This window comes from Lissotriton vulgaris, chromosome 6, assembly GCF_964263255.1.
Source record: "Lissotriton vulgaris chromosome 6, aLisVul1.2, whole genome shotgun sequence".
NCBI classification, from domain to species: domain Eukaryota; kingdom Metazoa; phylum Chordata; class Amphibia; order Caudata; family Salamandridae; genus Lissotriton; species Lissotriton vulgaris.
The window spans coordinates 1,099,581,440-1,099,605,649 of NC_141694.1; the positions used below are offsets into that span (position 1 = coordinate 1,099,581,440).

A 24,210-nucleotide genomic window follows, 5' to 3' on the forward strand; every position below is an offset into this window, starting at 1 on the left:
TTTGCACCCATCATACGCCCTATATTGGGTTCAATGATTATCTGTAATTTTAATAAGATTACTGCTTACACAAAGTATTAGCTTCTAGGACACTACATTTTTTGTTTGTATTTTTGTCTGCTTTAATATTTTATTGATGGGAAAAAGAGCACAAAATGTGAGGAAAACCGCAATTTTAGAAAAGTCTTTAACAAGGCATAATCAGTACACAAAAGAAGCTGTTATAAGTGGCATAGAATACAAACTTGTTTCGACTGCTGACACAGATGCACAGCTTTCTTCAGATGAATGTATAAAGCAAATTCAGAAATGATAAAAAAAATGTAAACCCCCAAATAGAATCTAAAAGAGACATAGGTACATGCGATAGGAACTGATGAAAAGGGCAGGGATTGGAAATTTGTGGAATAGCATTTTCAACAATTATGATCTATTGTGCGATAGAGATCACATGTGCCCCTACTGTGGGCAATGCCTGAATGTCCATGAAAGTGTACCCAAGGGGCACGATTGTTCCTGGCCTGCCCAAACAGTCTAAACCTCCTTGGTGGACCCATACTCGTGACTATCAGCCAAGGTCCTACCATGCATTAGTACCTTTACCTTGTGCGCACTAGTGCGCCAGAGATTTTACCATCCCAGTTTTAGCCAAAAACACACCTGGGGGATGGAAGCCATGCTGGAAAGAGGCCCCAATTGTTGATAATTGGCCCTGGTAGGACTTGGCTTTGAGGACAGGCTATTGAGATACCATTGCTTCCAGGACTAACACCACAAAGCTGAACAGGGGAGCGAGCCCCCCTGAATCACGCCTGAAACATATTCCCTTGTGAATGCAGATTGCTCTGGACTTTTCTTCTATGAGAAAGTGAGAGCACTAGACAATAGTGAATGGTCTTGGGGCACTGACAGTGGAGAAACTTTGGAGTGGTTTATATCCCAGGGGAAACCCAAACCCGTTATCGAGCCTGACCCTTGTGGAGTGGTCGAACCTTCAGTTGTATGGCTGCGAGAGGGGAAATGCTGAATAGCCGCCAGAATAGGCGGAACTCCCTGATTATCTCCATCTCCACCTCAATACAGTACTGGCTGTGAACAATGCCTCTAGAGTGGCATGGGAGACCAAGATAGACACAGTGACTCTGGAGGTGAGGGTTGCAGAGTGGGCACTGAGTGGAGAGGTGTGGTGCAGCGGTCAGGGCAGCTGCCTTCGGAGCACAGGGTTTACGGTTCGATCCCCGGCTCCAGCGGCAGCTCAGCTCAGCACCATGTGACTCTCGGCAATAGCTCACTTAATTTCCACGATGGCCCCCAGTGCCTTGAGACCCGTAAGGGTGAGTAGGTTGTGCTTTACAAATACGGATTTACATTTTAATTTTTTTACTGTTAGTTGGTTGACAAAGGAAAATCTAATGAGGAAGGCCTCAAAGAGCTAAAACCTGAGCACAAGGTGACACAGATTCATCTGAACTCCCTCACTGACTTGCAATTGAAACAGGGGGGGGGTGATGAGGAAGGTAGGAGAAGAAACAACATGCGCATTGTAAGTCTCCCAGAAGGAGTTAAAGGCACTGACATGGTTACCTATTTGGAAAACTGAATAAGTGCTGAGGTGGCTCCTCCTAGCTTAACACAATTCTTGTCTTAGAACGTGCTGACAGGGTGCCTGCCCAGAGGCCCCCTCCAGGCAGACCCCCAAGGCAGTTGTGGCCAAACTCCTACACTACCGGGACAGTGATCTCCTACTGCACTTTTTTCCAGACTACGCAATGGTTCTGTAAACCAAGAGGTTCTTCCTCCTAAGGTTGAAAAGAGCACTCACAGAAACTAACGCTCATAACGCCTTAATGTTCTCAGCAAAATTGAAGGTCCTGATACATGGTTAATCATTGTTCTTCACTTAGCCCCACTGCAGCATGGTGGTGGCTTGAGTTTTACAGTAATGGACTGACCAAAAATGCACTGTGATCATCACATTGTCAGCTGCTTGAAAAGGCAAAATTAATGAGAAGAAAGGCTCTGAGGAGCGCACGTAAACCAATCAAACAGCATCTAGAGAAGGGTAGAGCTGCAGCAGTGTTGGTGGCTGCAGAAATCGGATGAGACACCAGTCTGAGGAGAACAGTGTGAGGGCATCTGAGAATTGCTCCTCTGATTCTGTCTGGGCGGTGTCGTCTCTGATGGGGACAGCCACCCACAGATTAGCTCCGGCATGGCAGATGATCTCTGATATGGCCTACTGAAAAGCAGCTGTGGTAAGAACACTGAGCTGTAGCAATTCTGGGTTGGACTGCCTATGAGTTGCTTGGCTGGGACTTCTGATATTCTATATTTCCAATACTTCTCATGTGCCTGGTAGGGACGACAAGAGAGGAGGGGAGAGCCAGAGCCCCAGTAGTCAGATTGAAAGCTAAATACACTGACCCTTGTTTAGCCATTAGCCTTTGAACTTAATATTTCAGTATTCCAATTTGTTGTTGTTTGGTTTGGGCGACGGGCTATTGCCTTGTCACCCTGGGGTTTGGGAGCTGGGTGCATAGAGACACGCATGCAGCTCTTCTTTACGTGACATACTACAGGGCAGAGTACACACCATGGGGAATTACTGGCAGATTACATGGAACAAAACATTTAAAAAAATACATCCTTGTCACCTGGGCTCCCCTATAAAATTGCACAAATCTGTTACATACTTGGGCTTGGCCTGCCACGTATTGAGCCAGTCGCATCAGTGTAGAGCTCTGGTGGCGGGCCCTTTGGAGAACGTTCTCCTCCTACCAGAGGCCCCAGCTTGTGGGTGGGGACCAGCCTGCACCTGACAGAACAAGGGGCGCCACTCCATCCGGCGTTGGCAAGACTCCTCAATGTTAGAGACTAGGATAATTTTCTTTAGGTGGCCCAAGCACATGGCCCTTTGGAGCTGGGGAGAGGCACAGGGAGTATATACTCGGACTACACCAATGCACTGAAACACTTGCGGCAAAACGTCAATTTGAGAACACTGAATCTGAAATATCCACAGTTCTTCCCTGCAAAATTGAAGATAATCGACCAGTATGGGGCCTGTTACTTAAACTCAGCAACAGAAACAATGGGACAGGTTGGAAATGAGGGGAACCCAGCCCCAGAACAGCGAGATGGAGGTAACGGCAGGAGTGGGGGGCACAGACCTCATGTTGCCAGGCATATAGACGATCATGGGCTGCCCCCTCCCAGGAACAGGTGAAGACAGAAAGGGCAAGGTGGTGGTGGACATTCAGCTGTGCCAATTTTTGCATCCAGGTGATCCCTGGACTGTCCTGGTAAAAGACTCTGAGATGTCAACAGAGGACTCTGAGGCTTCTAACGGAGATGTGGAGGAAGAGGTCCATCCTGTGGTCACTCTAATGATGGCAAAGGGGCCTTAGGTGGAGTGCCGCAGGGGCGGACTCACAGCAGACAGCGATCTATACTGGCTCCGTGGTGCACTTCACCACTTGAGTCTCACGCTTTGATATTTAAACATCATCTTCTATATTGACTGTCAGTGTTCACTGACAAGCAGCACACATTCCTGTTTTTGAGGCAACAGGCTTCTCAGGCTTTGGGGTGGCAGGTAGTTTGGGGTCCCTGATGCTAGGTAGTGAGGATTGGGGAATGGGAAGTTTACTCGTGGTATGCTGACTCAAGACAAATGATTGAATGTTCTGAGAAACATATCCAAAAAGGGTGGGTGTCCAGACAGATAGTCTCAGGGTAGACCCTAAAAATCCTTTCCTGGAATGTCGGATTGGGCAATAAGCTCAAGCTAGGTATAGCTTGGAAGTATCTTTCCAGGCATGACCCAGATTTAAGTTTTTTTTATAAGAAACTCACCTTGTCGGCAACTGCTGTGGCATCATGAGCTAAGGCCAATAAAAACTACTGACCTATGCAGGGTTCCCCAGGGGGTCTAGGAAGTGGGAATTCTAACACTCAAATCTCTCCGTCTACTGATTACTCCTTTCTGATCCAAGATGTCAGACTGCGGTTCGGGGACAGTGGAATGGGGAAGACTTAGTGCTAGTTTCCTTCTACCTGCCACCAGTCTTGCAATCAAAGGGTCTGGATTGATTGGGGAATTGGATAGTGGGGCTCCAGGGACTCTCCTTCTTGTTGGAGGAGATCTAAACCTAATGGCAAGAGGTGACAGCTATGGGAAGAGGCCCTGGGCAGACAACTGCCTGTCCAAATTTCTAGAGGCTTTGGGGCTGGTTGACCTATGAAGAAAGGAACACCCAGGAGCCTGTTTATACTTGTATGCAGCTAGCAAGATGCTCTTTCTGTCCAGACAACTTACTGGTGCTGAATGCTTAGCGGGGACAATTTGTTCACACAGTCTTTCTGCCTAGGGACATTTCTGATCACTCTTCTGTTGCTACTTACCCGATTACCACTGCCCCATGACTGCAGAGAGAGCTGACAGATTGGAACACTTGTAAGCTTGTGGCCGAGGCTACGACAACGTACTTTTCAGGCAACAAGGGAACAGTAGACTCTGAGGTGATCCTCTGGCAGTCCTAAGGGTTCAAACAATTGCACACATGTCGGGGAAAAAGAAAGCGAGATACAGGCAATTGAGAAAATTGGAAGACTATTGAATTCCTTGGAAGAGTAATATGTGGCTGCCCCCTCCCCGGGTCTCACCCATAGGATTGAGAGGCTAAGAGCTGATCTGCGGGCACATACTCAACAGGAGGTGAGTGCAAAATTCCAGACCCAGCAAGGCAGGTTAAATGAGATGGGCGAGAAGATGGGGAAGCTCCTGCTCTGGATGTCATGTAGAGAGGAGGGGCAACCTTAGGTGTCAATGGTCAGGTACTCCACAGGAGATGTGGCTGAAATGTGGCCATGGCACAAGCTTTTACCTCCTATTTGGGGGGTCTGTACTGGACCTGGGCCAAGAAGGATCAAGAATCTCATGAGTGGCTCCATGGCAGAATTATATTTTTGTAATTTTACTTTTTTAGAGATTTTTAACAAAAAAACCCCCGTCCTGAAGAAGGTGTTACCATCAATACAAGACACCGAAACGCCGCGTCGACTTTTGTTTTTTTAAATTTGTATTTGACTGTAAAAAATCTTTATCCAGTATTGGGGTATCTTTCATAGATTCACATGCCTGAATCATTCCCCGTCGTCGAGGCGGGAGTCCCACGGTAAATAAAAAAGCAGTGCCAAAAGCACTTTGTAGTAGTAGGCCCTAGAAAAGGCCTGAGGCCTATATTATAGTAGCCTATCTACATCATTATGCTAAAAAGACCAAAGTCTTTGCTCCAACCAATCAGCTTACAGCACCCTCTAGAACCTTCCCTGCAGAGCCAGCTCTCCTCAGATTTTCACCGCACGTTGTGGGTGAAGGGAGTCTCCCTGAGCTCTGCTCAGTTTTTTCTTCAGTTTTACTTCTTTTTGGAGTTCCAGATCATACTTCATTTCTCTGACCCTGTTAAGGCAGTAATATGGCAGAATGGCAGTAAACAAGGTAATAGACTATATTTTATGTCTAACCTTTTCCTCAATAGCTCTCACGTTCTGAGAGATGAGGCTATTATGGGTCAGAGACTTCAACCTGCCACTTCTGATGAGGATGATGAGAGGTCAAAGGGAGAAGTCGCGCCAGGAGCCTACTGAGGGCGCGCATAAAAGCCATAAGATTCGCCTTGAGTCTTTATAGGCACTTCTCGCAGAGGATTCAACTCCCTTTTCTTCCCTGACACTGCATCAGGGAAGTCCACTTGACCTGACATTAGGAGTATATAACGTAACTCCATGTCTACTATTACTGCCTTACCTTTATAATCCTCATCTATTATGATCGTCGACGACTGCCTTATCTTCGATGGTCGTCTACGATGACCTCTTCTACGAGATGGCTACGACGGTCGTCGACAACGGCCTCGTCTACGATGGTCGTCGACGACGGGCCTCGTCTATGACGGTCGTCGACGACGGGCCTCGTCTACGATGGTCGTCTACGATGGTCGTCGACGACGGGCCTCGTCTACGAGGGTCGTCGACGACGGGCCTCGTCTACGGGGGTCGTCGACGACGGGCCTCGTCTACGAGGGTCGTCGACGACGGGCCTCGTCTACGACGGTCGTCGACGATGACAAAATTCGTCTATGACGGACGGTCGTTGACGAGGGCCTCATCTAAGGTGATCGTCTATGCCTGATCTTTGATAGTGTCATCTACAATGGCAATGCCTAGCTACGATGGTCGTCTATGACTGCCTTATCAAGGTAGCCTCATATACATATGACCTCATTTGTGAATGGCCTATACTACACATGGCACCATCTATGAATAGTATCACCTATGGCTGGCCATCATTTTATTGCCTCATCTGAGTGCCTCATCTACGGATGTTATCACTTATGTTAACCTCATCTATGATGGTATCGCTATGACTGTCTTCAATGACAGCATCATTCTCTAGCAATGGCCTACTCTAACAATGGCCTACTCTAACAATGGCCTACTCTACCAATGGCCTACTCTACCAATGGCCTAGTCTACCACTGGCCTAGTCTACCACTGGCCTAGTCTACCACTGGCCTAGTCTACCACTGGCCTAGTCTACCACTGGCCTAGTCTACCACTGGCCTAGTCTACCAATGGCCTCATTTACCAATGGCCTCGTTGACCAATGGCCTCGTTGACCAATGGCCTCGTTTACCGATGGTTTCGTCTATCAATGGCCTACTCTAACCATGGCATTGTATATCAATGGCCTTGTCTTTCAATGGCCTCGTCTACCAATGGCCTCGTCTACCAATGGCCTCATCCGCCGATGGCCTGATCTACCAATGGCCTCATCCACCGATGGCCTGATCTACCAATGGCCTCATCTACCGATGGCCTGTTCTACCAATGGTCTCACATTTGTGTTACCCTCATCTACGGATGCCCTCACTTATGATTGCCTCATCCTCGATGGCATTGTATATGGCTGTCGTTTATGACAGCCTCGTCTAGGATGGTTGCTCATGATGGTTATCTTTGACGTCGTTCTAGTCTGCATTAACCTGGCCTACATAACCATGTCTACGACAAAGTCTATGATGCGATTGGCTGCGATGGCTTCAGCGGTAACAGCATTATATATATATTTTTTAATGTAGTGGGCAGCAGCTAGAGTTTGACTGCCAGTTACAGGCGAGCAAACAGAATATCTCCTTCATGGTTTTGAGAAGGTATGCAGGAAGTTTACGAGAGTAGTACCTATTATAGACTAAGTCTATTCCAGTGTTTCTGCGCATAGAACAGAAATGATGTGTACCTACTAACAGCCCATCCGGTCTGATAGGCAACTGTTCGACCAAATTCAGTAATTTCACAGCCCGCTCAACAGCAATCTAAAATCCTGCAATGCCTATTACCACACCGCCTGACAAAGAAGGGTGTCGTCTGGACCTTATGGGGAAAAATTCTCTACTTTGGCAGCAGCCTCTAGTACAGCTGGCAATCGTTTATCCATGATCGGTTGTTATGACTGTCGAATATGGTTGGACATAACGAGTTTCAATGACCTCATTACTGAGGACCGAAGGCGGGATGCAGGAAAGATTCTGTTGGAAGGTGAACATGCCGCATCAAAACTTTAGATTGCGCCTTGAACATCGACAACAACAACCTCCGTCATTTAGCAGGGGAGGCAGGGCTTAGACGTCAGGGATGGCTTAAAGCCGCTACCTTAAGCCCTGAGCAAAGATTCTTGGCATGGCCTATGATGAAGAGTTTTTGGTTGGGTAAACATTTTAAAGAAGCCCTTTTAGTTATAAAACCTGGCTCTGATACTGCACGATCATTAAGCACCCTTCAATATGGGCGCGGATCTTTCTGAGGAGCGAGATGAAGAGGTTTTCATCAAGAGGAGGAGCAGTATCAATCTCGGTACAGCCTTGCAGCCAGGCATCTTGCTGTAGATAGTCTGTCTAGTTTCTCCCGTCAGGGTGGTCGAAAGAGATTTAAGTATCAAGGCTGAGACGCTAACAGGAAGCCATGATCCCCACAGGGCTCCAATCATTTTACCCTTTTCTCGCGTGGGCCCGAAGATTTCAGGTTTTTGTTTACAAGTGACAAAGAACTATGTCAGACCAATGGGTTCTATACCTAGTAACCAATGGCCACTCCCTGGAATTTATCAAACAACCATATACTACTCCGCCCAGGGGTCCCCATCGTTTTCACAACAAATAAGTTATTTAAACAAATATTTTATGGCCTCTCTGGATGGAGAGGATGCAAATTTCTACATACCTGTCCACCCCAAACAGCACAAATATTTTCGCTTTCACGTGGCTGGCGCCCATTATAGGTGCGGAGTGCTCCCGTTTGGGCTGAAATCGTCACCAAGAGCCATTCACGAAGTACTTGGTACCAGTGGCAGCAGCATTGAGATCTTGAGGAATGCAAGTATTCCCCTATCTAGAAGAATGACTGCTCAGAGGTCCTTCAGAACACGAAACCAAGATTGCCACAGTAGATGTACCCATCTCGTCTTGTATCTGGGGCGGATCCTCAACGACAGCATCAAATGTTTGCTTCGTTCCTGAAGATGTGCTCTTCAACGATACATCTCATACCCTTAGCGTGGCTCAAAATGGGACCTTTTCAGGAAGACAAACAATGGGTTCGTTCGACGATACCATCAAGGTTACGCTGTGCATGATAAATTAGGTATATTGCTGGTCGCAGACAGAGAATATAACCCAGGGTCGCACGTTCCTGCAAACCATTCCAGGGTTAGTTTTAACGACTGATGCCTCCATGAAAGGATGGGGAGGTCATCGGCAGGATTTGCAGAATTCAAGGAAAATGGTCTCAAAGACAAAGACAACAGCAGATCAACAGGCTTGATCTCCACAACGCTGTTCTGTTCCCCCAAGCATTCCTTCTGAGGATTGAGAATTCCTCTGTGCTAGTCCAAACCGACAATATCATCAGCATGTATTATATCAATAAACAAGGAGGAACTGAATCGGCTACACTCTCGCAAAAGGTTCAGGAATTGTGAGAAGGTGTCGCATTTCACAAGATTTCGAGAGCTGAACACGTCAGGGCTCTCCACAATGCTCTGAGCATGTCTCAGTCGGACTGTCACGAGTGGAAGCTGGGAAAGGGACAGGTGAACCCAGTATTCCAAGTTTGGGTTAAGCCGGCACGGGATCTATTTGCGTTCAAAGAGAACAAGGAAGGCCGATATGATGCCAGCAGGTTCCCTTAACAGGGATCAAGAAGGAATGCCCTGTCCATGCAATGGTCAGAAGTTTGTGCATACGCTTTTTCCCCAATGCCATTGGTTCCGAAGGTGTTTTGCAAGATGAAGCTGAAAGGTTACCATCTGATTCCGATTGCGCCCCGTTGGCCTAAATTGGTTCTCGGAACTTCTGCTATTGTTTACAGGCAAGCCCATTCGGCTACGGCCTGAGCTTACGATGTTGTCAGGGGACGGAGGCCAAGTGGTTCGTCCGGACCCACAGTCACTACACTTGCACGCACAGCTTATCATTTGTTAGAGTTCAAGGGCATCAACGTTTCAAGGAACTATTGTGAAACTTTGGCCAAATCTCGTACCCAAGGTACAATCAGGGCTTATCGCCTCAAATGGAAGCGATTTTGCGGTTGGTGTGAGGTGAATGCCATTCCCTCAATTAGTTACTGCAGAACAAGTTCTCCATTATCTGCTCTTCTAGCCAAGTGTGGGCTTAGTTTTTTCATCGAACAAAATGCGTCTTCCAGATTTAGGAAATGTTTAAAGTTTCTTTTTTCTGCTCTTCGGCACTTGTCAAACAGTTTATGAAAGGGCTTTTCCAAGCCTTCTCTCCAGGCGAGCACCCTCCCAGAGTGGGAACTCGGCATTGCTAGTGCAGTTAATGCAGTGTACATTGGAGCTTAACCAGTAACCAGATCTCAAATTCCTCACCTGGAAAATTACCCTTTTACTGGCTCTTACCTCTGGAAAAAAGGGTTCGTGAGATCCAAGCTTTCACTATAAAGGAACACCTCAATTTTACATTTTCCTCGGAACTATGTAACCCTTTGGACAAATCCCAGGTCCATTCCTAGGGTAACAACACAATTTCAGTCTAACGAACCGGTAAGATTAAAGACATTCTTTCCCGATCCGTCTCCTCCAGCTGAAAGAGTAATACACTCGCTGGAGGTTTAACGCTGTTTAAGATTCTAACTACAGAAAACTAAGGATATCAGATGATCCAGCCAGCTGTTCGTGGCTTATGGTCAAGCTACTCTTAGAACGGCTGTAACAAAGGCAAGAATAGCCAGATGATTAGCATCTTTTCTGCCATGACAAGACTAACAAACCTTTGCAGAGGAAGGTCAAAGCTCTTTCCGACTAGAACAGTATCAACATTCACAGCTGTGTAGGCTGGAGTAATTCCAGAAGATATGTGGATCTGTGACATGGAAAAATGTCCACACGTTCACGAGACATTACTGCCTTTAGTCTACATGTCAAGAGGGTTCGGCACTTGGACAGGTGGTCCTACGCTACCTTTTTTCGTTAATACCAGTTTCTGTTACCCTTTGGCTTTTTAAATATTATCTATGCTTGCCTTTATTCATGATATGCATGAGGTTATGCGATTTTAACATATTATATTTATATGTACTTTAGTTGATATATTGGATGTGTATGAGATTTACATATCCATGTTTGGACTTTATTATGCATGTCTCTTTAGTTCGTATAAATCATGTTTTAACTTTGAAGGTTTGCATTATCAAGCCTCTGGTAACAAATAATGGATGCATCTGGGAGTTTATCAGCACACGTCTCCCACCATCCGCAACCGACTGTATACTTGGTATACTGCTTGCTATTCTGATTCAGGCATGTGAATCTATGAAAGATACCCCAATACTGGATAAGAAAACAAGTTACTTACCTGTAACTTCAGTTATCCAGTATTGGTATCTTTCATAGATTCACATGCACCCACCCTCCTCCCCGGAGAGTCAGTTCTCTAAGTTCGGGATACTTGTTCCCACTTGTGCTACGAAAATCTGAGGAGAGCTGGCTCTGCAGGGAAGGTTCTAGAGGGTGCTGTAAGCTGATTGGTTGGAGCAAAGACTTTGGTCTTTTTAGCATAATGATGTAGATAGGCTACTATAATATAGGCCTCAGGCCTTTTCTAGGGCCTACTACTACAAAGTGCTTTTGGCACTGCTTTTTTATTTACCGTGGGACTCCCGCCTCGACGACGGGGAATGATTCAGGCATGTGAATCTATGAAAGATACCAATACTGGATAACTGAAGTTACAGGTAAGTAACTTGTTTTCTTTTTTGTATTGTTATACTGCATTATGTTAAAAATTTTAAACAATAAACTGTTGATTTTTTTAAAACTGGTGAAGATTATAGTTTTTTAATAATTAATGTTGCAAATTGTACACAGGGTTCCTACACTGACTTTAGCTTCCACTTAGTAACTGTATGTATGTTGATTTTAGGAAAATAATTTTCTCTCTGAAATCGTGGATATCCCCCAAGTTTCCTTGGTGGGGTTATCATACGTCTTAGGGTATACCCCCAACGTTTAGGGACGTTTTGCTTGCTTTTCGATACATGGCAGAATTCCCAACCCCTAGATTGGGGAGAGACGCAAGTGAAGATTAAATTAGGGAGACGGAGATCGCTAAGGCCCTAGGCAAAAAGAAAGGGTGGAAATACCCTGGCCCTAATGGTCTGCCCACTGAATTCTTCAAGTGTGTAGGATCACGCATGGCAGACCAAATGCAGGATATGTTTTATAATGCCCGGCAGGATGGGACCCTCCTGTGTGTTGGGACCCACCAGAGGGATCTGAGGAAGGCAACATTAGTGAAGATGCATAAGCCTGAGAATTCTCCCTCAGAAAGACCAGAAAAATCACTAGGCAAGAGAGAGTCTTCCCCTTGTTCAAGAGTTTTTAAAAGGGAGAGAGGAGGGTTCTAGAAGTCAGGCTCCCCTTGAGGAATCCTAGGGTGCCACGTTGTCTTTACACACCTGTCCTAATGCTCCTGTACAGCATGCTGGGACAGTTAAAAATGACGTCATCCAGTAGTCACTGGTTACATCTGCTCCCGGGGTCTCAGGAAGGCACACATATTATGCATGCGCACCTTGCATGGCAGGACGTAACCAGACTCAAGTGTGGATAGAGAGGACAACTCATCACGACTGGTTACTCCACATACATGAGAGGGGCACTCACTAGAATTGATACGGTGGGGTAAGGGTCCTAGTGGCCGGCAAGTTTGATGGGCAGGAGATTCTCCTGGGTAGCATGATTGCTCTAATCACATGAAACACAAAGGTGTCAAAGGGTCTAAATACAAAGTCTATGTGTGGTACATTGAACTAAAGAAATCTGTGTCAACCCATTTAAAATCTATGAAAAAGCATAAAGAAGTGCTTTTTGATAGATTTTAAATGGGTTGACACAGATTTCTTTAGTTCAATGAACCACACATAGACTTTGTATTTAGACCCTTTGACACCTTTGTGTTTCATATGTTCAGTTAAGGAATGTGTCTCTGCATGGTCTTTAAACTCCCTTAGGCCCTCCTTCACCTTATTGTTCTTTCTGCTCTGAATCACAACTAGCTTGAATATTTAGACTCTCTCTCACAGCAACTAGTGAATTTCTCAACAAGCTTTCTACTATTGATTGCGGATTATAACTATGTTATTAGTGTGGGACTAGGCCACTTCACTCCACCGGTGCAGAGGGCACAATATATTCGGGTTGCTAAGGGGTTTTCCACCTGGGTATGTAGCTCGGAAATGGTGGATGTCTGGAGGCAGCATAACAGGAACACCAAAGACTATTCTTGTTATTCTACAATGCACAATGTCCATGTATGTCCTGCTCAAGACAAGTAGGCCCGTCATTGACAAGCGCAGAATATCTTGGAGAACAATCTCAGATCATAACCCCCTCATATTCACATGGAGGGTGGGATGAACCTCTCCTCCGATGCCCGCCTGGAAGCTGCAGCCCAATTTCTTGACTGACTCCCTCTTCAGAGAATCGCTTTGTACGACCATCTCTGAGTACTTTGTTCTGAATTAATGAACAACATCATCAGGCCTTATCGTTTGCGGGGTCTTTAAGGTGGTAATAGAGGTAATTGCCTCGATAAGACTGTAGGAATTCAGCAGTAACTGGATAAAGAGCTGATGCGACTGGACAAGACAATACATGAGTTAGAACGGGAGTCAACTGACATCCAGATGCCTAATAAAGACTAGCTGATTGCAAAGCTGACTACACAAAAATTATTGAGAGGTTAGATGACACCACTACAGGGAGCATATAACCAGAGTGCATTAAGGAGAGGGCAAACCAGGGAGGGTATTAATGAGGTTGGCTTGGCAGGAGTTGATAGGCTCTCCGATACTTATCTTCCAGGTTCTTGATGGCACCAGGGAATATGACCAGGACCACATTGATGATGTCTTCCTTGATTACTATATGAACTGTCTGAACCATACGCTGAGGCTTCCCGGGAGGACGCCTTTTTTGATAGGGCCATGCTCCACACAGTGAGCCAAGGAGATAGGAAAAAATGTGGTGTCCCGATTACCCAGAACGAAATACGAGGGGCCATAAGAGAAAGGAAAGCTACCAGGGCTGGACAGATTACTGGCTAAATTCTATCGAACATACTCTACTCTCCATGCCCCACAGCTGGCCAAAGATGCTGCGTCCTTAGAAAAGGGAGAGTTCCTAGCGACAACACGGGAGGATTTGGGGGTACCCCTGCCTAAGCCGGGTAAAACCAGGGAGACTTCAACCACTGTCCATGCTGAACCTTGATTTTCAAATATCCAGCAAGATGTTGTCAACATGCCTGTACCCTTACATGATGACAGTGATTTATTGTGATCAGAACATATTTATACTGATGCAGAATACTTCGCATAACTTACAGAGACTCTACCAGATATTAGACAAAACCGTTTTTTTGAACATATGCAGCAGTAATCTGGGCCTTCAATTATGGGACCCGAAAGAAGGTAGCCCCACACAACACGACATCCTGCACTTACTCTTGACGATAGGGGGTGGTAAACACTTCATTACAATGCTATATAAGGCACTCAATGATAAGGTACCAAAACACCAGCTTAAAGCCGAACTAAAATGGCAGGCAGACCTGGTGCACAACAGGATAAATAAGGAATGGGACTGGATCTTACAATGCGCACAACAAGTGTCCCAGAGCTCGGCTGAAGTTAAAAAAGTTTAATTCCCTCCATCAAACCGATCTCACAGCCAAGAAAATTGGCGGTATTTATAGCGTGGAGCCTAGACACTGCCCCAGATGCTCGTCTGAAACTTAGGTGGAGTGAAAAAAACACCCTGATTGGTCTGAGGCCTTTCCTTTGCATATGGGCTCTAGGCTCTGCCAAGACGGTTTTCATGAACTGAAATGAAAGGTCTGATGGGTAAATACACCACATTTCAAACATGATCATTATTTTTCAGTTTTCTAGTGTGTACTCTCTGGCATGCAGCGTTCTATGTGGGTAGTGCTTGCAGTGATGGTGGAGGTCTTGATGACGGATGGAGACAGGCCTTGAGAAAGTTCAGATTGTAACTGCTTGCATATGTTCCAGTAACCCACTACAAAAGGTGGCTTTCTCAGGACCTCGGTCTGTTCTCTCATAAAAAGGTCTTGGACCAGAGGCTTACTTTTACGTTCTGCAGTGGTTTCACATAGACTTTTTTTTCAAAAGCGATTTGACCCTGCATTCTAGCACTTTAAGCAAATGAAGCAAGAGATTTTGTTCGAAGTTAAAATATATTCCGATTAATGTGATAATTAAAGTAGGTACTTTTAAATACCAAATTTAATAACTACACCTTCCTTTAGACTTATGAACAATATCGCCTTTGCCTCCTCCCAAGTTTAAGTAAGAATTCAAAGAAGGAGATGAGATAGTTAATGAATCCGAGGAAGAAACTAATGCTTGTGTTTCAGTGGTTCACTCAATGCATGCACAACAGTGCTCGGAAGTTTGTTTCCGGTCCAGGGAAGGCATGGCTTGGCAGTTCGGGCTGGACTGTTCCCATGAGGCACAGGGTCACAATGATTTGCATATGGCCATGTCTGAACTGGGGTGGTGTGGAGTGCAAAAAAACGATGGATTTAGGCCCAGATCTCTGTACAGGGGTGAATGTATGACATTGTTCTGCATTCTGTCCATCAACGGTGGTTTTTGCATTGCCTGTCAACGGCGGATTTTCTAAAGAAGAGATATTATAAAAATCTCAAGATTTCTTTAAGGCAACGAGAACAACTGTAGACTGCACTGAGATATACTCCAACTGATCACAGGGCCAATGTATTGAGAGAAGCATAAGAAGATTGGTCTGACTCTGTCAAATTCTTTGAGATTCAATTACAGCTATCCATCACTCTTTCCCATCACAACATATTAACATCTACTTTGAAGATGTGCCTAGCATGTCCTCTGACCCCCCACATATTTTGGACACATTTGTCAAATGCAGCATTGAGTCTGTTACCACTGTCATGCAGAAGATAAAATCAGGCTCCCCCACAGACCCTGTACCTCCTAAATTTTCCCCCACTATTGCACTGGTATTATTATAAAGTTTAACAGGTCTTTTTAATAAATCACTTTCGGAGGTTGATTTTCCTGAAATGTGGAAAGCAGCTAGGTTTAGACTGATCTTTAAAAAAAACCACTGCCGACCCAAAACTGCTCCTAAACTACCGTCCAATTTCTCTACTTCCATACTTTGGGACAATGTTGGAATCTCTCATACACCAACAGCTCGTTGACCATCTCGAGAGCCATGGGCTGTTTGATCCCTCACAGTCCGGTTTTAGGGCAGCGCACAGTACAGCGACAGCATTGGTCGAGGTAACAGATAATTTCAGGTTGGCCTTGGACAAGCATCAGTCAGCCATCCTCGTCTTGCTCGATCTTTCTGCCGCCTTTGACACCATATCCCATAGCATTTTTGAACATCGGCTTTGAGATATAGGTGTCAGAGGAAATGCCCTCAAGTGGTTTAAGAGTGATATAGCAGACCGAGTAACAACTGTCCAAATGGGTACCAGCATCTCATGTGAAAGACCGGTCGAGATGGGAGGGCCACAGGGCTCCATCTTGAGCCCAACGCTTTTTAACCTGTATATGACGCCTCTGGCTAAGGTGATCAGATCTTATGATTTTGATGTCATATCTTATGCAGATGACACGCAGATTCTGATCACTATTGCCCCAGATCCTGTCGAAACAAAGCAGCGTTTCAAAAAATGTATGTCTCATATTGACAGGTGGATGAGCTCCAACCACCTCCAACTGAACGCTGGCAAGTCAGAGATCATGCTTTTTGACGAGGTCACACGACTGGTGGCCACCTAACCTGGGCCCCTGTCCAATTCCCAAATCAATGGTATGTAACTTAGACTTCTACATGGACAACCAACTGTCCATGAAAAGCCAGTTTAATCACATCATTGGCACCTGTTTCGGAGTGATGCGCAGCTTACGGAAGGTTTTCAAATGGATTCCTACTGCGGCTAGGAAACCATTAGTCCAAGGACTAATAATAAACCGAATGGACTATGGAAATGCCCTATTGTTCTCAATTAATGAAAACCTTTCGAATAGACTTCAAATCTTGCAGAAGACTGCTGCTAGGCTGGTCCTAGATCTTCCTCACAGATCTTCCTCTGCTCCCTGTTTAAGAGCCCTTCACTGACTCCCAGTGAGAAAACAAATTCTCTTTACGATCCTTTGTTTGACATGTAAGCATATGTATGGAAAAGGCCCAAGATACTGGTCTAAAAAATGATGTTAGTACCAGCCACGAAGGGTGCTCAGATCCAGTAATGAATCCTTGCTTACCCCTCGCAGAATCCGCACCGATAGGAAAGGAGGCACGTCTTTCTCCTTTCTCACGCCGGCATCATGGAACAAAATTCCTACACACTTACGCATCATCCCTGATCATAACTTCTTTCGTAAGAAGCTGAAGTCATGGCTATTTCCACCAGAGCCGTCTGCAAGCGCCATGAGACTTCCAAGTGATGTGTGCGCTATGCAAATGTCCCTGGTTTGATTTTGAAAAACGATGTAAAGTGTATAAAGTAATTCCACTCCTTCTGTTTTCTTTCCCTAGCTAAATATTTTCTCTCACCCATTCTTTGCCTTGACACATAGGTGTCTCTTTATGATTAACTAACCATTTTCTTTCTCTCATCCACTATCTAGACTAGGCTGTATTACTTCCACTGTTCTTTTTCCATAGTTTTTTCTCTTTCCCACTGGTGTATGGGATCTCCGACCACCACTTGGTCGCCTTCCCTCTCCAGAGTGGTCTCCTCCACCCTTTGACCCATGTTCAATCTAGTTGCTGCCTCTTGACTCTCTTCCCATTTGCTGATCAGTACAGAAAGTTGGGTGTTGGAACATGGTGGCATGCTTTGTCCATAAGTGCTGGGCAGTGCATCAATACCCTGATGTTGCACTCTCATGTTGATACCGGCCAGCGGCAGAGTGTTTATGCAGAGGATTGTGTGCTGTCCCTTTACCTATCATGTTCTTGTTTACTCTCTTGTTAATATCTCAAATGGGAAGAAGACCTCAGTGAGACATGTGGTCTCACTGTAAAGGTCTATGCTATCAGCATAACACCTACTGATACCATTTTTACATGTAGACGCTACCGTGATTTATTTGTAAAAGAGAAAGTGCTGGGGCTATATGTTTTGCTGCAGTAGGCACCATCGAAGGCTATGGCACTGAATACCAAGAGCACAGTCTTTTTTTCACCTCATGCAGTTTTAATCCACCACCAAACTTCACCCTGCCTCTTTATCACTTTCTTACAGGTTCTTTTTCATGACGCTCTCTCCTTTTCTCACTGTGTTTCTGTCTTCCTATTCCTCCTTCTTCCCACTTTTGTGTTTTTCTCTTGCTTGCTCTGGATCAAAGAGGATAAATGATGCCCCACCTGCAAGCACGGCCGCAAATTAAGCACTGTTGTCACTACAGGAGTAACTCTCATAACTTTTTCTAAGGGGAAAGAGTTATCTGGGGTGGCTGGATTGTCTTGTATCTACTTTGGTGAGAATTTCTAGAGATACTTTAGAAGGAATGTATGTATCTGAAACTATGCTGTTGAGTTGAAACATATCAGTTTGATGAAACATTTGGAATTTGGGGGGCATCCTAAAATAATGTTTGTTACTCAAGGAGATCGTGTTTTGCTGGGGAAAGGTTAATCAGTATAACTACACAGTGTAGAAAGGCCATTGAAGGCCAGCTAGCTTTTCTTGGTGTTGATCGACCTAAACGCATATCTCTGTTGCTCCCAGCAAAGAAGTATGTCCTTGTTAATTACAGATGATAGAAAGGTTAAGAAACCTAACTTGAGCAATTTGTGTTTGGGGAATATTTTGGCTTAAGATCTGGTGTGATCGCTCTTGTTCCTGATTTTTCCCATTTAGGACCTCCAGAGGACGAGTACACAAATTGACGCGGTCAACAACAAAGTCCTTACCTTCATCTCCTATATAGGTTGTGGAATATCTGCTATATGCTCAGCTGCTACTTTACTCACCTACATTGCATTTGAGTAAGTATTTTTGACCCTTTTTGAATTATCTATAGCAACCCATGAGGCTAGTAAAGTGTGTGCTCCAGAATGAGTATGTTCTGAGTCCTGGTGATGGCACGTCGTTCTAAAGGGTCAATTACAAATGGTCCGGAGTAATCTGCAGTAACTCCGCCCCCTAGGGCTACTGATACTGAGACTTGATGGGTAACTCCTAAGGGATGAAGTTCCAGGTGGGACCTTAAAGGTTTCCTTAGAAATAAGGAACTACCAGAGGAATTATTAATCACAGCCCTGAATCCCCCCAACAAAACCTCATTTTTCCCCAGTGCCTCACCCAGAATCCCTGGATGAAAACCACAGATCCAGAGAGTTACCACAGATCTTGTAATTCCTCATTCTGTTGCTAACTCCCATTCACAGCCGAACTGGGATTACTGTAGACCTCGGAATGAAACCCTGAGTCTGGCTTGTAAGGGTATAATCTACAGCTTCCCCTCTCTGCGGGCATATAATATTTTCCTCACCTCTTGACCCCACAAAGCAAGTTGTCAAAGTTTAGAAGCATCCTATGGCGGTGCATAGCAAGTGAGCCATGGATGCAAATACATGCAAGGAAAATAGGCCCCTGTTGGTAAGGTGATAAAATGCAGCCACAAATGTGGATACAGTTACCTGTACAATCCAGTGCTGTGGTTTCATTGCATCTACTGCGCTGATTATAGCTGTACCCCCTGAGGCTGGGCTGTTGTAGTACACCCTATATACAAAGTGACTTAGCATGAGAAAATGAGGCCAAGAAATTTGCATGGTCTGCCATATGTTTTTAAGACTGCCATGCACTATACATTAACATACATGCCCATATACACTTGTTGGCTGACACAATTATTCATTGCAACCCGATTACATGGATAAAGAAAATACAATCAGGATTTATATTACTAATATGAATTAAGAATGTCAGATAGTATCATGGCCCTTTTAATATTACTGGAAGGATGTTAAGGTTAATCCTCCCTTCTTCCCATATATATGGCCCCACTCCCTGCATCACATTCCAGCAGAGTAGGTATAACCTGTTTTAAAAAAAAGGATTGAGAGGGTGAGAAATTAGAGAAAAAGTGACACTCATTTCCAGCAGGGTGATTGTGAGAGATCCCGGACTGAACTCTTTGAGATACTGGATGGCACAGCATTGCAGAGGCACCATAGTACTCACTGTTAAGTGAGGAAACAGAAGACAGTGAATATCGGATAACAGGTAAGTATTATGGAATAACTTTGATGCACTTTACCCAGTGTTAGAGGAGGCGGTGCTGTAACGAGCCCTAGTCAAACCTGGAATCTTGCCCAAGAACCTAAGATGACTTGCACACTCCTCTACGGGAAAGTAGAATTGTATTTGGGAGACCAAAAAGGGGAATAGTCCAAAAAGCAGGTTATTAGTCACCAAAGTCAAATCCCAGGAGATAATGAGAATAGGTTAAAAAACAATATCTGCTTCAGATACGAAGGTTCTTCCGAAACATAAACAAGGGTCAGTCCAAAAAATAGGAAGAAGCGAAGCCAATGGAACCAATATGGGGGAAAACATCCAAGGTGAGGAAATTGCATTATTGGTGTTAACTAAAGCACCAAGTGAAAGAGTCCAAAAAATTGATGGTTCCAGACATGGTCTTCTGGGTCCACTAACACTTTCCAAGGTTCTGCCCTTTATGATGTCGAAGTCAACTGCACGTCTACTGGTGGCTGAGTCAGTGCGTTTCAGACCCCACCCTGGTCGGTATTGTCAGTTATGACTGTTCTGCATCTCCTTCTCGTGGTGCGTCTACTGACTCTCTTAAATGGTATCTTACCCTGGAAATTGACAGACACAGAGGCAACAGAATCACAAAGGGAAGACAAATGCTCTCCTGAGCCTCAAATATATTTGTCGTTCATTGAAAATACTTTTCTGCTTAATTTAGTAACCTGCTTGAAGATAATTCATTTGTTGTTATTGTCAACCAAAGCGTATAGGCATTGACTAAATACTGAAGCGCGTATCTAGTGATTGGTAAAATTCCTTAATGGTTCCCTTTTGTAATATGTGTTATTTTCTTGAAAACTATATGAAACACTCTGCATTACATAAAAGGAACTTGGCAGGTATTACATGTGAAGATTGAACGAGAGGGCGTTCCTTGTGTACACAATTCAAACAAAATGTTGGCTTGAGATAGTGTCTTGTTCAAGTGGAAAATACTTTGCCACCTTGGCAAGCACACATGCATCACACATGCCAAGAGGAAAATACAAGGAAAAAATATTTCTCCTAGTTATGCTAGCCTCAGGGAGGCACAGAATGTTGGAGCAAACCCATACCTACAATCCTTTGTAGATATGGATTTTCATAAAAATCAATGGGTGGATGCACAGGAACACCCATGCACCATCCATTAAATGTCCCCTTGACGCAAAGTAGAGCATGCCACCACATTGCGCTGTGTGGCATCTCTTTGTGTTACATACAACACAAACCAGCATTTACATGGATGTGTAAACAGCAACCTGAATTTTGCGTCAGGTCTGCATTAAAAAAGTAATGCAAACTTGTCGCTAAATATTTTTAATTCTGGGCCTAATTGTTGAAATTTTATTGACATTAAATTGTGCTCGCATTTAATTTTATAGTACTTTAACAGATTTACTAGTAATGTGTTTTCTTATACTTTATATCGTTTCAATAAGGAGTTATATTGTACATTTTATTTTATTTTATGTTCATATTAGCAATAAATGACATTCTGAATTAATGCAAAGCCACATTAAAGGCATCCCAATTTGTTGCCATATTAGTATAAGAAAGTTTTTAAAATCAAATAATTCAGTACTGAAAGTGTTAGACTATTTTTGTTTAATATCCGTTTATTGTGTTTTAAATTAAAATCGAATAACTTAAAATTAACTTCAATAGGAGCTTGATCTGAGATAAAGATCACACACATCTGAATCAAAAATGTGCATTGAGTAAGGGATATGTTAATCATAAAATCATCATTTCAGTTATTATAGCTGAAGAAAAGAAAGAACATTTGTAGGGGTCTTATTTAAAGAGTCTCCACATATCATTTGCTTTTCTGTTTATTATAACAGAATTTAAAGCTGTATGAGATGTATATTTGCATGTAGGCTTTATATCATATGAAGGGATCAAGAGCATTTTTAAAATCACCACTAATAATAATATTTTTATTGGAGACGTGGGATTTCAGTTTTGATGTCATTCGAAAAAGAAGTGTCTAGTTTTGTAAGGCCATATATTAAAAATGGAATTCTTATTTATTAATAGTGACATCAAGTAGTATCTATCTTGCTTCAGTATCACACTCCTGGAATAAGATATCAACATTAAGAGATTTATGAAAGAGAACTGCAACACCTCATTTGAGATTTATAGCTGCAGAATAGGCAACATTACCTACCCAAAAACATTCAAGGTTTAATAGTTAAGATTCTTTACAATGAGTTTCTCGTAAAAGGCAACTTTCGTATTTGTTTTTGCCTTTTAACTGAGTTGCCCAAAGCACACACTTTCCAAGAGACAAACTGATCATGAATAATGAAAAAACAGGATACAGCAAAGCACCCAATACTGATGACCTGTGATGACAAAAAGAAAAATATCAATCACAATAAAACAATTCTTCACACATACATGGAAATATTTCATAGACAAGATTAAATGAGCCAGTATTAATAGTTAAAGATCGATGTCGAAAAAAAGAGAAACCTAATTTGAGAAGTAGATGACAATGAAAACATGAAACAAATCGTTCAAGGGAAAACTCCCTGAACTTAAATGTACCTATAACAAAAAAAACATTGAGTGTAAAATGGACATGACACCCAAGCGAGAGTGATGCTTGCAGATAAAAATTATTTGTTATGATATGAATGCACAGTCATAATTCAAAACTTAACAAATAATTCATAATTGCAGCAGGAATTTCAATATAGTAGTAAATCAGTTTCTGTATATATATACTAGTAGCTGGCATGGTTCATTAAAGGATTGGGAGATTCCATTATGTTTGGTCTTGACGATTCAAGGAATTAATATTACCACAATGAATATTAGGCTGCCACAATGTTGGTCTCATAGCAAGAATGTCTTTCATACTGACATTTGTTGCATTAGAATGATACTCAAAATGAACAACTGCTGGCCAGGGCACGTAAGTTCTTTTTATCTTTACTTGCTCTTATTATTTTTAAAAGGTTGATGTATTCCAAAAATAGCATGATATGACAAGTAGCTGCTGCATATGGGGTTACTCTTGCCAAATCTTTATATAATTAAACCTAAATAATTAGGTAGACTTACTATTTCAGTCAGAGTTCATTTAAAAAAGTTAATACTGTCTACTCCTTAATGCACGCCATATCGTCTTAAGTTATGGCATTGATTCCAATTCTTAAAATTTTCATCATGACTTTGTAAGTGCAAATATCACGTTCGAAACAAGCCAGGAACGTTACTTGTAATACCTTGCAAATTGCTAATTACTTGTAATAGTTGCTCCAACTCAATCGATTTTTCATAGCAATCCTGATTCCTTAATGGTCAAAGAGCGCTTATTTAATGTAATATTTTCTTGAGAATAGGATTTTCAGAGAATGATTTCGAGATAGAGGATCATTCCTAATGTGTTCAGATTTAGCACCTGATGAGGAAGGCTAATGCTTTATGGTGAAATTAGAAACAGAAGCCATGTTAGAAAAGGAGCTTTTAGAATTATTTAATAATAACAGGTTTGTAGGCCTGTCCACCATGTATAGAATCACCTAGCGATCTTAGGTCTTACAGATACCAAAGTGCCACATTTTCTAACTCTTATATAAAGAGCACCTCTGCTCACCTCTGGATTATAAATATTTATTACAATATTGCTATAAGAAAGCAATGACTATAAGCTATGAAAGAAAACACAGAACATGGGATCCTATTGAAAATAAGTTTCAATAGATCAGAGTTCAATAGATCAGAGGGTTAGGCAGCATATCCTATGTTGAGTAAGTATCTCATAAATGAGTCAGGTAAACACTTATATGCTGAATAAATAACATAGGCAAAATAATCTATAAGGAGGAGAAAGCAGCCATAATATGAATGATGAAACTAAACAGTCACACTAGATAAAAGTCTTTAAGTGCTGCAACTAAATATAATGCTTCAGAACTCTTCAAATCATTTGCCACCATTACAAACAACGGTGGTGGGGCGGGTGGAGGCAGCGCAGGATGGCGGGAGAGCACGCGGGGGGATATATAAAAATTAATAAAAAACATACCTAAAGCCGAAGGTCGCCTCCCACGTCGCGTTGCGCTTCCTTTTCTCTTCCCAGCAGCCTCTGGGACAGACTCCCATCCAATCCCTGTGCTGCTCTCTTAGGAGAGCAGTGCAAGGATTGGCCTGAGCAGGCTTACAAGACGCTCTGCTCAGGCAAGGGAGTCTGGGGGGGTTTCTCCAGCCCAGCTGTTCAATGCAGCAGGGCTGGAGAAACCTAAGTGTGAATGTGTGTTTTGGTCGGCTG

General features: G+C 43.5%; 1 protein-coding gene across 3 annotated transcripts in view; it reads left to right on the plus strand.

Annotated features, from left to right (window-relative positions):
- The window catches only part of ADGRG6 (adhesion G protein-coupled receptor G6), a 653,874-nt gene that overhangs the window by 505,263 nt on the left and 124,401 nt on the right, over positions 1 to 24,210 (plus strand). For all 3 annotated transcript variants that reach the window (XM_086927164.1, XM_086927162.1, XM_086927163.1), the window contains one exon: positions 18,525 to 18,652. In XM_086927164.1, the coding sequence (XP_086783290.1) occupies positions 18,525 to 18,652 (128 nt within the window). The remainder of the gene's footprint in view (positions 1 to 18,524; positions 18,653 to 24,210) is intronic.